General features: G+C 55.1%; 2 protein-coding genes across 2 annotated transcripts; one reads left to right on the top strand and one right to left on the bottom strand.

Moving 5' to 3' along the window:
* Positions 1-1,716: 1,716 nt before the first annotated feature.
* Positions 1,717-2,770, bottom strand: CSUI_009745 (uncharacterized protein). Its single transcript, XM_068069854.1, has one exon. The coding sequence runs from the start codon at positions 2,073-2,075 to the stop codon at positions 1,917-1,919; it is 159 nt and encodes a 52-aa protein (XP_067918172.1). The 5' UTR covers positions 2,076-2,770; the 3' UTR covers positions 1,717-1,916.
* A 171-nt stretch (positions 2,771-2,941) lies between these two features.
* CSUI_009744 (uncharacterized protein) lies at positions 2,942-13,398 on the top strand. The gene is made up of 6 exons (XM_068069853.1): positions 2,942-8,103; positions 8,490-8,636; positions 9,131-9,238; positions 9,821-9,945; positions 11,283-11,512; positions 11,791-13,398. Exons 1-5 carry the CDS (start codon positions 3,844-3,846, stop codon positions 11,317-11,319), a joined length of 4,677 nt encoding a protein of 1,558 aa, XP_067918171.1. The 5' UTR covers positions 2,942-3,843; the 3' UTR covers positions 11,320-11,512; positions 11,791-13,398.
* The last annotated feature ends 1,311 nt before the right edge of the window (positions 13,399-14,709 follow it).

The following is a 14,709-nucleotide window of genomic DNA, read 5'->3' as shown; positions in this document are numbered from 1 at the left end:
CCCTCTCCGGAGTCGACGCTCTGGTTAGGGCCACCCGGAGATGGCGGGAACGTTGCCTGTTGCCCCCTGCTGGCACGGGGCCAAAAACGAGTGCTCGTGCCCTTCTGGATTTGGGTGCGGGTGCTGGTGCACCTAACTGTTGCACCTCGCAGGGGATCTCAGATGGTATCCGCCACACGGCAGAACCGGGAGCTAAAATTAGGCTGCTAGCGGGAGCGCTTCGGCCGCAGCTCCCGGTAAGGACGGTGAACCGAAAGGAACAGCAACCGGGCGCCTAACAGAAGGCTAGCTTCGTAGTTGTCACATCGGACCAACAGAATTGCCGCTCGCAACCCGTGCTGCTTGTCAAGAAGACAGACGCAAGCTGGCAGATGCGCACTGAGTACCGGGACCTCAGCGGAATTACTGTGAGGAGCAGATGCAATCTTTCGGGGTGGGGAAGGCTCGTAGCGCTTTCCTCAGGCGTTCATTCGCATGTCGGCCACCTCACACGCGAAATCATGCGGCAGTCCCGTACACGTCTACGAGGATACCTAAGGATGAAACACGGTTTCCGCTAGCGTCGTCGTTGAGCCGGTGTACGTCGCGGCGGACGAACCAGCGGGCGTAGGAACTCCCAAGACCGTCGAGAAGACCGGGTATGAAAAGGAATGCAGATCGGGCTCTGGGAGCCACCCTCCCTTCGTGCCCAGCGTTCCGCAGCGGACAGGTTAAATTATCTTAAGGGTTGGGAAGGCTCGACTGCGCTCTCCTCTCGCATTCCCGCTCTCGCAGGCTACCTCCGACGCGAAATCCCTCAACCCTCCCGTACAAGGAAACTATTCACGAGGCCTTTAAGCATGAAAGACGATTTTCCGTGTCGTGAAACTGGCGTCCCTCTGAGTTAACAGACGAGTGGGCGCGGGAATGCCCAACACCGCTGAAGATACCGGTGGTATTCACCGAGACCGGAGCAGTCTCAGGGAGCGGTTCGACGTGTTACACTAAAGCTCCGGACCTATAAAATTTTACTATCTTACACTCAGGGTTTGTTTACGAGCATTCTCACACACTCCACCTTTTGTTCGGTGTTCCGGCGAAGCAGTGAACACTCCGCACTACAACCGCAGTGAGCAGACTTTTCTACTGCGCACTCGTTTACACTGGGGTGCTCACCCCCACCATTATCGTAGAGTAAACCTTCTTTCTGTGTTAACGCCTCTCTAGAGATTTTTCTTCGTTTCTTTAGCCGGGTGGTCCCCTTGGGGAAGTGTGCTTACCCTGTTGGTTCTTGGCTAACCAGCTAGCTGGGCTAGGCCTAGTATGTTGGCCGTGTTTGCTCTGTCCCCCCCCCCTCCCTTTACTATTGTATTTTATTATTACGCCACTTTTGAGTTATCCCTTATTTCCTGGCCGCTATTCTTTCTAAGTAATTCCTGTTTATGTTCTGTGCTGAGTCTTCGGCTAATCCTAATACTCTTGGTGTTGTAAACTATTCTGTGTTAAGTAGCTCTGAATGATGTGCTGTGTGTGGTTTGAAAAAACTAGGATAGGTTGTGGTCGCATTGGAAATAACATAATTAAAACGAATTAAAAAATAAGTCAATATAAAGACAATAGGTGACGAGAGCAATCTGGTCTCTGCGTCAGATCTCGATGTGCTCTGCCAGCCGCGCTCACTCTTATTTCGGTATTCTATCGTTTCGCGACTAGTTAGCGATATGTAATTTACCAGTTGTCGGCACCTATGAAATAAAGCACTTCGGCCGCTGACCGAGCCTGAACAGTATAAACAGGACGGAGGCGGGGTTAGAGCGTGGCCTACTGCTTTACCTCGAAAATAATCAGAACAAAGAAGCGTTATTCACGGGGGAGTAACAACAAAGTACGAGGAAACACGAATCTGACAGGGGCGCCTTCCCCTTGTCCCCCCCTGGTTACCACGCAGGTCCGTGGGGTTTCGTCGAATTTCTAGGAAACTCTACCGAATTTTGAACGCGGGTACTCCACAACGAAACTCTTTGAAATGGTTTCTTTCGTCCAGCGGGGCCTGAGCATCCTCCGAACTGCTGATCGTTCGCATACTCTTCCCCCATTCCATCACCATATGTCTGGTCTTCTCCAGTCAGGCAATTGATGTGCTCCTGCTATTCTAGCTGCGGGCACCTTATTGAGGTTCGCCAGTGCCACGCACTGCTGTAAACAGCGCCTAGTCTCGCTAGCTCCAACACATGAACACTTCCGCGCACAGCAAAAGAGAACACGGAACCTGCGTTCGTTGGACGCTTGGAGCTTCCTGCTCGCTCCCAACCACTGGCGTCCACCGAGTCTGGCGACAAGTCTTTCCGGAGATGTAGCAGGCACGTCACGGGGCACTGGGAAGAAACCTTGTGCTCTTGTTTCCTCGGCGGACTACCCGCCACACTTCGGCCGTTCGCACGACGTCCGTCCGCCGTGGCCGGGAAGCCCGTAGGGGAGAACTGAGGGATCGCACACACTTCCCGCCTGCTCCGCAGGCCCAGTGCCTTCCCGCGACCGTAGTAGAGCACGCTACAGCCACGGGCGTCCTAGCACTCTGCGCATCCCAGGATCCCGCCGCTACCGGCCACACTTCTCACTGGCCCCTTCCGGACAGCCAGAGGGGGGGTTCTCCGTCTAGGCGGGGGCAGTCAGGTCACGGCCGCCTTCGCCGGCACATCAGCAACGTACAGACGGATGTCCAGGAAAGTTGGAAAGACCTACAACCAGCAAAGTGCTCTACCTCAAGGCGCTCTGACGTCGTGGCTGCAAGGGTGCACGAACATCGCAGTGCGGCACCGAGTGTATGGCAAGTTACTTCCGAGCAGCCATCCCGCATGCATCGGTCTTGCGAAATATAGTTTGGCACTCTATTCCCCTTTCCCCCTCGCCTGTCTTCGCGGTCAGGCGGTTCCTTGCATGTGCCCCAAGATCACTTCTTTCGAGTTCTTGTTGGGAAAACATCCCGACTCCTCGTTTGCGTTCGCCCCTCAGGCGCTATCCCAGTCGATGCGCCTATTATGACCTGATCAAATGCGTACTGTCCCGAGGAAGGAGGCGGCGATGCGCTCGTTCGGAATAATACCGCGCTGCATCCTGCGCCTCGCCCAGGGAGCGGGACTTGCTGCCTGGCTTTCTCGCGTGTGTGTGCTGTGAAGTCTTGGCACCTTGCTGGTGAGCAGTTTTGCTTTAGAGAAGATAATGCTTCCTGCGGACCTGTGTCACTATCCAGCTGCAGTCAGCGTGGTATCCGGCTCGGACAAGAATGCTGCCCTGCGTCCAGCTTGCGCTACGTGTTCACCAAGGAATGTATGTTCTCTTTTTCCGCTTTCGTGTGTTGTGGCGCTAAGGTTCGTGGTTGAGCCCTGACTTGCCTGCAGTGTTTTCTCTCCTCCACAAAGCTTAAGATGTGTATCTTCTTCCTGCAGTACAACACCGAGCACTGCACACATTCTCCGAGGCTCTCCGCTTAAGTCTGTTACCTCCATAAACTTACCTCGATAACTTCCTGAGTCGGATTTCGGGGCGCGCAAAGGCCTTCGCTTCCCGGCGCGCGGAGCTGCGAATTCGATGTTGTACTGCACTGCAGATTAGGGTTTCCTGTCCTTTTCCACAAGTGCGCGTTGTTGCGGGCGTGTTCAGATTGTCCGAGAGCGTGCCTGCCTGTGGTGCTTTCAAGGATTACCTATGACTACGCATTGCCACTGTCCTCACCCCTGACCCGTAGGCGTGCTGGTGCAGTGCTCGTACAAGATTTCGCACACGCCTCCAAAGAAAGGCATTGTCACCCCCTTTTTCCCATCGGGCCGCTCCCTTTTTAGCAGGAAGAGATGTGTCTTTTGCAAAATGGATTCACCCTTGTCTGAAACCATGAGCACCTCGGCCCCAACCAGTTCCACGGGGTCGAATCGGAAAGCTTCATCGTTATGCGAGTGCAGTGGACATGGTCGACGGCAGCGACGTGTGCTCCCTGGACAGGCAAATGCCGCTTCGTCTCTTTCTAGCTGGTCGGTATCCCAAGCTTTTCGCCCTGTGTATCCTCTCCCTCTCTGCTCTAGAGTCACTTTTTCCTCCACTTCGGAAGTTCTCAGTCCCTTCAGTGCAACTTGTAGGCCACCTGACGTACTTCCTTCTAGTTTGTCGTCTCCTTCAGTCAATTCGACTCCGTTGTCGCCCCGAGTTCGCTCCGCGGACGGTTCTTCTGCCTCGTCTGCCTTCTGTGCACCTGCACCAGAACAGCAGAGGCCCCCCGTGAATTTCGCTGGTTCTCAGAGCGAGTCTCCTCCACTCAGGGACGAAACACGCGGAACAGCGGCTGTTTTACCGTCTTCTTCCTCGTCACCTTCTCTTCCTGTTGCTTCGGCTTTCGTTCGCCGTGTGCTTGCCGAACAACGGCGCCAGGAGCGGAGGCAACACCGTTCCCTGGGTCAACTGTACGCCCATATGTACACCTCAGGAGAGCGAGCGACTCCGGTGTCTCCCGCTTTGTGCTTCTCGGGCGGACCAGCTGGTCTCGTGTCTACTTCTCGGCCTCAGCCGGAGCGCATACTCTCTACGCCACAAGCCAGGCTAGCGGATTCAAGCGATTTCTGGGATTGGGGAGCTGTGCGGAGACCTAGTCGCCGTCGGACCGCTGGCTCGAATGCTTCTTTTGCTTTTTCTGGGTCAACTTCTGATACACCTTCATGTGCCGCCTCACGCCTTACCTCTGCCAGTACACGGGCCGCCCCTTCCTCTCAGGTTTCTCCATACCTTTCAACTTTCAGGCCTCGTACTTTTTCCCCTCTTTGCGGCCTCCGACTGCGACCCTCCCAGCATCTCCCGCTGTCTCGTGAGCCCGAAAGTGTACGACGTGCATCCGTTGTTACCACAGTCCGACAAAATGCGAGTCCGCGGTCTCAGCACCTCATCCCCGATACGGTTTGTAGTGGCACCGGTTCCTTCGATTCTGGTGAGGATGGGAGAGACCAAACAGTGATATCGAGAGCGGGTTTTGCAGGTGCTGGAGGTGAGGCTTGGGAAAACGGAAGCTCTGCTGTGCCTTGCGTTCCGTCCCCGGCCTCTGCCAAATCAGAAACTCCCGACAGCGAATGGCTGAGTTCGCTACATGGGCACTCAGAAGGGACCACATGGCTGTCATCGCCATCAGGCAGGTACAAAGAAAGACTGCAGAGTAGAGCAATCTCAACAGCTTGGGCGACGAGTCGTCTCCGAAGGCTGTCCGCGCAGGATCGGATGCGTGTTGATGGAGAGAGAGACAAATCATCCAGGCTCGAAGACAGATATCTGCAGAAGTTATGCTATGGCCAGCGTGATTCTCAGGGTCGCCTGCGTGGTTCTGAGTACAGCCCGGTCTTTGTTGAAGCAGGTGGGGGAGTGCAAACTTTAGAAAGGAGACCGCCAGGCGAGGTTTGCACGGCGCCGCGGCAAGCAGAACCGACCAGCAGCGTCGAAACTTCGCTCTTCGGCGCTCAAGCCATCGGGGGCGCGTTGCTGAGGTTCCCTCGAGGATATAGTTGGGAGACCGTGTCACAGGAAGTAGGCGGTGGTCTGCCGCCGCAGTCCCCCACTGTTAAGCGTCTCCCGGCTGGAGAGAGTCCCTTCTTACTTGAGCCAAAGCATCCATTGTTTTCAGAGGGCACAGCAGAAACACGTTGTCGATCTGCGTATCCCACTTCGCAAAAACGGAGCGCGGGAATTGTTGGCTCGGGATACGCGCTTCGTCCGTGGCGAGAGACTGGCAGTGGCGGTGAGCCAGGAGACGAGGACGAGCTGGGGGGGGAAGGGGGCAGGGAAGGACGAGGAGAAAAGGATGCCGCTTTGGGAAGTAGGGACAGGTCAAAATGTGGTATTGATCTTCCAGCTGCACTAGATGGACAAGTGGAAGAGGTGACCGGTGCGCTGTACGTGCAACAGCAGGAACGCTTGCTTGCCCCTGGATTCTGCCGAGACTTCGCCGTTGCGGAAGTCGTGGTCTCTTTGCAAGAGCTCGTTCGGATTTTTGGAGACGAGGAGTGGGGGGAATTTTCGCAGGTACAAACAAAGTTATTGTCTGACAGGTCAGCGCCAAAGCGTAGCGAGTTGTTTGGACCCCGACCTGCACCGGTGTGTCTCGGGGAGGGGACGAAGGAGTCTCTATCATCAGATATGCTTGTTCCTGACGACGAAAAGAGGGACGAAGTTACTCAGCTCCCCAGTGTGATATCAGGGCAGGGTGGGTTTGGCACTTCATGGAATGTGTCCACGGTTCCACCGACCTCTCGCACTCCGGATGGGACATCCGCTGGCTGTTCGCAAGGCAGCGGTTACAGACGTCAGCCGGTCGTTGTCAGGAGTGTGATTCTAGGGGGGGAAATTGGGGACGCAGCGGGCGAAGCAAGTTTTCAGGGAGAAACCCGAGGTGGCGACCAGCACGGTTCTGCAGGCGCGATAGTCGCCGAAAATGGACCAGGCATACCTCGTGTGCTACAGAGAGTAGATCGAGGTGTACAGGTCGCTGGAAAAGTGGACAAGAGGGCCAGGTATACGAATGCAAACAGGACAGAACAAACACTGAGTCAAGAGCAAAGTATGGAAGGTGACCGGAATGAAGTTCCTTCCGGACAGGATAGCACGTCAAAAAGAACCGAAAAAGACGCGCGAGGTGGTTCAGCGGAGCACGTTCGGCCCGCACAGCAGGCGCAATTTCTTAAAGGCTCTGGAGGGGAAGAAAGAGAAGTCGATGGGTCACTGCCTGGACAAGGAGAAACAAGGAAGAGCCGGTGTAGGAATGCGTCTTGCGAGAGCGACGACGAACACACGCGAAGGGGGAGTGCTACGGCAGGACATCAACGGGCAGAAAAAGGGGACGACGAATCAGAAGCCTTCTCTGCAGAGCTTAGCGAAGAATGCTTTTCCGTCCCGCCCCCCGCCATGACCGAGCGCGAAGGATGGCTTTCCGTTCCGCCCCCCGCCATGACCGAGCGCGGAGGATGGCTTTTCGCATTCAACGCCGGAGTGCTGGGAGACCACTCGAAACTTAAGCAGCTCGTTTTCTCTTTGAACGCTCTGAAGCGCTTGAGGGCGCAACGGCGAGGCGCGCAGCCATGGGAATCGCAGGTTGGAAACATCTGTTTCTCCGTGGTGTCTTCGGTTGGTGCCTCAGGCGGAACTTGCACAGTGCCTCTCGAATACTGCTTCCGTGGACAGAGCAATGAAAGACCTGACTCCAGTGTCAGCCGTAGTCAGCGGAAAGCAGTGAGCAAGGCTGCACTTCAGAGGTCCCAAGAGAATGCCGGCTGGCCTGCTGTGTGGCGTTTGTTGTCGGTGAGCGCCCAGGAGGCGTTACGGCGGGCGATCGGTCGTTCCAAGCGGCTCGATACCCGGGTTCGACAGCTAGTAGCCCAGTCCCTCTACTATCGGAGGCCCCGGGCAAAGGAAGCAGCAACCTTAGAGTGGCCTTCTTTCAGCGGTTCCCTTTCCTGCGACAGCGCACGGACAACCTCGAGCACGAGCGCACTGGCAACGGCATCATCTCGTGCTCCCAGCCTGAGTACGGCGGTTCCTTCTGCACTGGATGCAGAAGGTTTGTCGACAGCTGATGCAAGGGTAACCAGGGTACGCAGCAAGTCTACAGCCGTCACTGCCGCTCCGAGTGCACAAACGCCCCCCCGCACCGACATCTTTCTCTCTTCTGTCAGGAGCATTTCTCCTTTCTTTTTTCGACCGGCGACGGAATATTCTGAGCAGGTGGACAAAAAGGCGATGAGGCCTGGGCTGTCCCAGGTGGTGAAAAGATCCCGCGGGCGGGAAGCTCATCTGGAGGAGGCAAGCGGCGAAGGTCCATGTGACTCTTTTTCTTGGCCCTCACTATTTGGTGGTGCTTTGGCAGACGAAGGGGAACTAAAGGGATATGCTATTACTGCACAAATGCTCGATATGAACTCATCAGAGGCGGCTACGGAGTTCGCAGAGATGCAACGAGAGCGGTTTATCGATCCAGAGACACTCTCTCTAGCGGTGGAGACTGAGAAAGAGTTGGGAGAGCCAATCAGAGCAAGCCGTCTGCCTGACAATCTGCTAGACGCTCTAATTTCTCTTTTTCCTGGACAGACCCCCCGAGTGGAGGTAAGTCAGCTCTACAGTGAAAGTAAGAGCCGGCAGACAATCTGCGGTCGACGTTCGTCGCGTGAAGGACATCTTCTGCCTAAGTGTTTTTCATCCGGAGAACTTCCGAGGACTCTATCAGAGATGGTTTTTCTCGTCGGGCAGGCGTAGCGTCGTGCGGAATCCTTTCCTCGCAGCTCTGCGCGGTAGTGCTGCACGTGCCCTGGGCGACTACCGAGGAAACGTCCCCACATCTGTAGTTGTCTTCAAATGTCCGTGTCTCTGCGGCCGCATGTCGTCGGGGATATTTGGGTGTTGGGCCGAACTTCAGGATCCGGTGCCGGGATCCAAGAGGGACCAGCGATACACGCCCGTCTGCCCCCTGCGTGTCTTTTGCGGGATGTCAGTGTATAGACATGTTAGCGGCGGCCTTGAACACAATGGACTGGGTGGCTTCCACTCCTCCACCCGGCGCCCTGTCCGGAGTCAACTGCTCCGTCCCTCTTCGCGATGGTAGCCGAGGCTTCGAACCCAGCGCCGCCACGAGATATCGGGTATGTTTGGCATGGGCGGATGTTACATGAAGTACCCCAAGTAGCTAGAGCATCGGAAACGCTCTGAGGCTTTTTTTCGAGCTCTGCTCGAGGTATGCCTCCCCTGTGTGCCTGCTGCGTACCACGAGTCGTTTGGGGGCCTTTTTCCGAAGTGCGGCATCGTAGAACTTGTGCAGGTGCTAATTGCTGCAGCTCCCTGCGGGTCACGTACTGAGACATCTTGCCGTCTTCCGGGTCGATTCCTGATGTCGAGTGAACTCCGTACCTGGGTATTTCTCTCTTCGTTTGCCAGTGCCGTTGCTGCAGTTTTACAGAGCACGCAGTTGTTGGTGGGCTCCTGTCTCAGAGTTGAGGAATGTACTACGGAGGGCTCGCCGGACTTTCACTTCCCCCTTCTTTATTTTGTATCCTTCAACCTGGCTGTGTATGAGTGACCAGCGCACGTCCAGTTAGAAACGTGCCCCAGTAGTGTTGTCCGGATTCACCTTTTGCAGCGCCCCGTGGTCCACTGCCTGGATGCCGTGTGGTTGCGCGGCATCGGACCTTTCGACTGGAACAGCTTTGAGCTGCAGCCATTGATGTTTCGGCTTGTGCAAGACGTGGTAAGCTGCAGTGTTTTTTTCTGGGAAAGGACAGTCTTGTGTGGGGTGCTTGACTTCGACTCGTTTGAATATCAAGAGCGGGAAGTAGACTAGAACAGGTTTGCTGGTTGGGGATTGAGCCCTCTGGTTCGCTTCGGGGCGAAACACGGGGCCTAGAAACGGTAAGCACGTAGCCAGGGTGAGCTGGTCATCTGGGATGCATATGTTGGTTAGTACTGTCGAATACTGACTGCTATCGGACAGTCGGCCGATCTGTGCGCACAGTGTACATATGCCAGCGTGGGCAATAGTATATGCTCCGGTCCCGCGGGCAGTCGGGACCCGCTTCCACTTGCGAACGCCGAAGCATTCCACGCCACCTGAAAGGAGACGAGGCTGCGCGCGGTATCTCCGAGATCCTTAGGTGCCTCGCGGGTCCGCGGGCTTGGCAATGCTTCTCTTGTCGGGAGATTTTCCCTCCTAAAACGGCCTCACAAACAACTATGCGCGCTTCGGCACGAAGTTGTTGATAAAATGCCTGCAAACTGCTGCGCCTGACAAAGCGAGTCGGCAGAAACACTTGTTTCTTGTGTTCCTCTCCAGGAAAGCCACTTCCAGCGTCTGTGGAACAGGATGACTCTCTTGGAGGATGAGGAAAATTCAAGAAAGGACGCTCCAGTAGTTCAGAAATGTCGCCTCCTACTTCCCCTGTATGGACCGTTTCTCGCGTAGGTTCAGCGGGGGCTCGGTTCAGGGACTCGCAAGCTGTCCATAAACAGTGAGGGCACCCGTCTCCGTTATGGCCAGAGCAGTTCGCCTGTTTGTTTTGTTGAGCTCCGGTTGCGTGACGGCCGAGACCCCTGTGCGTTGTGTAATAAAAAGCTTACGCTGCAATAGACAACACGGGAGTACGCTTTTCTACTCATTTCCGGCGGATGGTTTGCCGGCTGCGATTCCTGTGGATCGGAGAGTTCTCACGCGGACACCGGGTAGCGGGAATCAATCGAGGCGGTTTGAACTCTATCCTGGCAGTGTCTGCTCTTGGTTGTGTTCTGTGTTGATGCTATGTTGGAGCAGGTATCTCATCGTGTTTACTCTTACACGCCGGCACACAGGTGACCGATCTGCCTCGCCGGAAAAGCAGGCATTCCCGAATCAGCCGCTGCCAGAGGAGTGTCGCGTCACTTTCCAAGTGTTGGACTGCGTAGCTCCCGTTGCCGGAGAAAGTGTCGGTCGAGTCAGCGTACAGCGCTGTGCCTCTGCAGCGGATGACCTTGCTGTCCTTCTCTGTAGGATTCTCTGGAAAAGAGGCTCGTTGCGTTTTCTCAAGCAAGTGCGTATGGGGAGGGCATTGATTTGTACCTTTTCTCGTGGTGTCCCTTCTCCGCTTCTTGTGCCGGCCGGGCGTTTTGTGCGGAGACCAAACGATGAGACGAGAGGAGCCGCTAGTGTGACTGTATGCTGTTTCTGGACACTGTAGAGACCTAGTGGAAGCGATGAGTGTAGGGCAGGATCAGTAGGCTCCCGTCCGTGCCGTTGCGTTGTCACACACAGGACGGGGCCCTCGCACCGGCGATGTGCTCCGCGACAGCTGGGTAGAGCTGCACTTCGCAAACTGGGAGTAAGAGTTGCTTCGTTCGTTTCGTTTTCTTGGCGGATTCGGCTGCTGTTTGCTCTTGCCGTCTTCGTCTTTTCGGCGTTGTCCTCGTCTTTTTTCTTTGCTGGCATTTCTCTGGGTTCCTTCCGGGATTTGAAACGTTTCTTTCGCGACAGGGATCCACTGGTGTTTGTCTCTGCACTGGGCAACTGTGCGCACTCTGCACCGGCGTGACCCTGTGTTAGGGAAGAAGTGCCGCAGTCGGAGCGCGCCAGTGGGCTTGAGTGGACAACACGTTCATTTCACATGTCAGCGAGCTTTTCGGTGGACACGAATACTGCGCACGTCGATCTCGAGAGCCGTTCTGACACATGGCCGAACAAGCTTTTCTGGAAAGTTGATATCCCGAGCGTGTGGTGCCACCTTACACGTAAGGTTGGCTTCGTGCTTGTCGTGAACATTCAACAGATGCCTGAAAGAGGCACACTGGACGAAAAAGTCTTGATGGGCGTGCTGCCCCCCACTGTTGCGTTGGGAGCGACATCTCAAGAGACCTCGAGCAAGGCGGATATATTGGCCCAAGAAGCTCAGATGGGAGAGGTTGCCCAGTTCATCGGTACGGAACATCTGATCCGGAATCGATTCACAGCGGACTGCCCTGGCGTTGTTCTTATGTTCAGCATTGAGGCATTCTACAGGTGAGATTCGTTTACTGCTGTTGATTTCTGCGTGTATTCAAGCTTGCCGGCAGACTCGTATTTCTGTCTGAACTGCATTGAGTTCTGGGGCAGTCAGGCTCATGGGGGGGGGGGGCCTTGTAACTTTGTCTAGTGTGCCCACTTTCCGTTCAGACCTACTCACGCTGCGTACCCCCGGTATGAACCTCCATAAAGGACAGGTCCACTCGTCTTCCCTGTCTTGTAGCTGAGTTTAAGTAATGTGGTTAGTTTGTTTGTCCTGCGTTGCGGGTCTGCAGCGAGCACCGGGCCGGGCTCTTGACACCGTCTGCAGTACTCGGCCTCCGCTTCTTGTACGCACGAAGACTACTGGAAGTTTTTTTGTTGCAAAAATCGTGTTTTCATCGCAATGGTCTTCCAGCACTCCGGGGTTAGCCTGCGGCGCAGCTCCGACTAAGCATCACGGTCTGAGGTGGCCCCATCACTTGTTTAGTTCTCTTCAGTGCGTCGCCTGTGGTGACTACGTTAGGTCGTCAAAGTTCTGTCGGCCGAGCCGTTTGGAGGCAACGGGCATACAATCGGATTTCGGACGCACGCGTCGACGTCGTTTCTCAATCACCTGAAGCGCCAAGGTATTGCATTCGACGCGAACGCTTTTGATAGCGTGCTTTCCCGTTTGTCTACTGGGGCGAGCCTGGAACGGGCTCGGGGGAGGCGCACCTACTAGTCTTCTGGTGAGTGGCTTATCCGTTGCTCCTTCGATTCCGATTTTGATTTCCCAGCGGCTACGAGTTTGCGTCGCTTTCGACATGAAGGGGTTCCCGTTTTCCCTCCTGTGAGGGTGACTGCAGAAAGAGGGCCTTTTGATTCGAAACAAGAAATACTGTTCGTTACGAATCGTCTCATTTTTCACTACGTTCTGGAGAGGTCTGTGGTGTAGGCCTGTCGTATGGGGCCAGTACAATGCGTTAGCAGCCGTCGGATTTCACCAATTTGATGCGGTCAACTGTTGCCCATGGTACTCAGTTTGGAAGTGCCAGCTGAGGTCTGCTGGCGAGATAGCCCGCGCGTCTTGGCTTTTAGGCTTGGAAACAAAGGAAACAGGTTGACGCGATTGGAGGGGTTCTTCTGAACGCCTTGAACCCTGCGATCCTCCTTCACACAATCGCCGCGTCATCGCGGGTGGGTAAGTAGTGAGGTGCTATCCTGGCTGGGTTCGGGGAACGGACCAGGCCCCATGCACCCCGGCTGCGACAACAGTTCAAGAAATTATGGCGAACCCCATATGTTCTGCGTCTGGCCCAGAGCGCGTGCCTGGCCGATCCTCAGCAATCAAGGCAGCCGCCTGCTGCTGGAGACTTCTCGTCTTCTCTCTTCCCAGAAAAGAACTGCATTGTGTCCGAGGAGCGCACGTGATTGACAGCCATAAGCCATGTTTCCGCGAACATAACTGCATAAATCTTCATCTACCCAGCTGCGAGCAATGAGGCAGCCCCTGTGGTTCCCACAAAAGCTTTAGTCGTCACCTCTAGGAAAAACCTGAGGGCTGATGTAATAACAGAATCCCATTTTCAACTGTGCAGAAGCCCCGGGTTAGAAGAGGGGATGCCCAGTTAAACGTCGAGCTAAAGAAGCGAATTGCGTATTTCAGGTATTCCCGTAGGTGTCATAAAGTCCGGCAAACCTGGAGGATGAGGGTGTTTCTGCCAACGACACTTTGCAGCTGATGAGATGTGAGCTGTGTGAAGAGGGGGGACACGGTCCTGAGGGACACCCTCACCTTCGTGAGATATGCTCTCATGCTCTGCTTAACTTGAAATTCCGCACTGCCGAATCTCGCCGGTTCGCGCAGCAGCTGCTCGATGGAGTTTCCCAAAGGTACAGGACCGAAAAATGGCTGCGAGGGCAGTTCTTCCGGAGCAGTTGGTTGCGGTGCGCTTATGACTGAGAGCCACAGGAGGATTCACAGCATCTTTGCTGACCCTGTAAAAGAATATTGCATGGTTACCCGTCGGTCCGAAGTCATTTGGCATCATGTCTGTCCGAGGGGTCGCCGTGTGGAAGTGAGTAAATCATAATCGTCTGATTTTCCGTACCGACAACCTCCAGATGCTCCGGCGTGTAGTGCTCGAGTGCCTCTGGGATGTGGGCGTTGACGCGTGAAAGGAACAGGCTGCACACAACAGCAACAATCAGTGACCGCGAAGCCATTGCAGCAGCACTACACGAAGAAATCGACTGTCTTCAGAGGCGGCAGACGCTGGAACGTTTGTGTACCAAATGCCACCTGCGCCACAGTGGGCCTGGCCCCGCTAGTCACCCAGACGCTGTATGTACAGCCAACCTCACCGAAAAAACATAACCAACCATAGCGTAATGGCTTGTCTGTGCAAGGCAAAGACTTGGGACGGATGTGTTTGAGTACACCTGGCTGCTGTGGTCCCAGCTGCCGTCTGGTACTGAGTTTTGGAAACGCCCTGCTCTCTTTCCAGTCTGCAATGCGCTGCTACAGTCGGCTCTCATTGCTGTGGTCCAACAGCGTACCATACAACCAACATTGAACAAGTTCTTGTCCCGCTCCTAGTCCTTCCGAAGCGATGTTGAAAGGAAGAACCTCGGGTGTGTCTGGACAAAGGGCCCGCGTTCCTCCGCGTGGCTTCTGGACTCTGACGAAAGTCATTTGTTTTCCTCGAGCTTCTAAGAACAGGCTCTTTTCAACAAGAACAGTTCGGATTCACCGACTGCTCTGGGGTGTCAATATTCTTGGTCACAAGGCGCCTGGAAGTCTTCGTCCTACAATCCACATTTCATTCACACACACAGCAGTGCCGCATAAGTGGAATCCCCAAATTGCACATTAGCTTCGGAACACGTCCCATCTTCTGAATTTCGAGACTGGCACGCTCTGATAAAATGGGCCGTCTGCAAACACCAGGCAACACTGGCAGCGGCACATCGACCATCTGCGCACCGCCTAATGCACAGGAACAGTCACGCACAGTCTCCGACAGACAGAACAGAATACAGTCGAACAGCGCTGGCGTTCGGAAGATACCGTCTGAATGCTGTGTTTCCTCACTACTATATGCTCTGTGGTGTAAATGGGATCGCAAGGAGGTTCCGCGATGTTACGCGTCTGCGCGACGACTTCTAACAACTACCCATATTCAGCGGCAATCTCTTCCCCCGGGGTTACCGGCAGCAAAGGTCCCTCACAG

The sequence above is a fragment of the Cystoisospora suis genome, assembly GCF_002600585.1.
Source record: "Cystoisospora suis strain Wien I chromosome Unknown contig_5970, whole genome shotgun sequence".
Classification (NCBI taxonomy): domain Eukaryota; phylum Apicomplexa; class Conoidasida; order Eucoccidiorida; family Sarcocystidae; genus Cystoisospora; species Cystoisospora suis.
Note: the sequence above shows the minus strand (reverse complement) of the source record. Positions and strands in the feature narration are given on the sequence as shown.

Excerpts from the sequence above, each read along its gene's own strand:
- CSUI_009745 (XM_068069854.1), bottom strand. The coding sequence starts at position 2,075 with ATGGGGGAAGAGTATGCGAACGATCAGCAGTTCGGAGGATGCTCAGGC.
- CSUI_009744 (XM_068069853.1), top strand. The coding sequence starts at position 3,844 with ATGGATTCACCCTTGTCTGAAACCATGAGCACCTCGGCCCCAACCAGT. Across the intron at positions 9,239-9,820 it reads TTCGGCTTGTGCAAGACGTG|GAAAGCCACTTCCAGCGTCT; the intron begins GTAAGCTGCAGT and ends GTTCCTCTCCAG. Across the intron at positions 9,946-11,282 it reads CTGTATGGACCGTTTCTCGC|ATGCCTGAAAGAGGCACACT; the intron begins GTAGGTTCAGCG and ends AACATTCAACAG.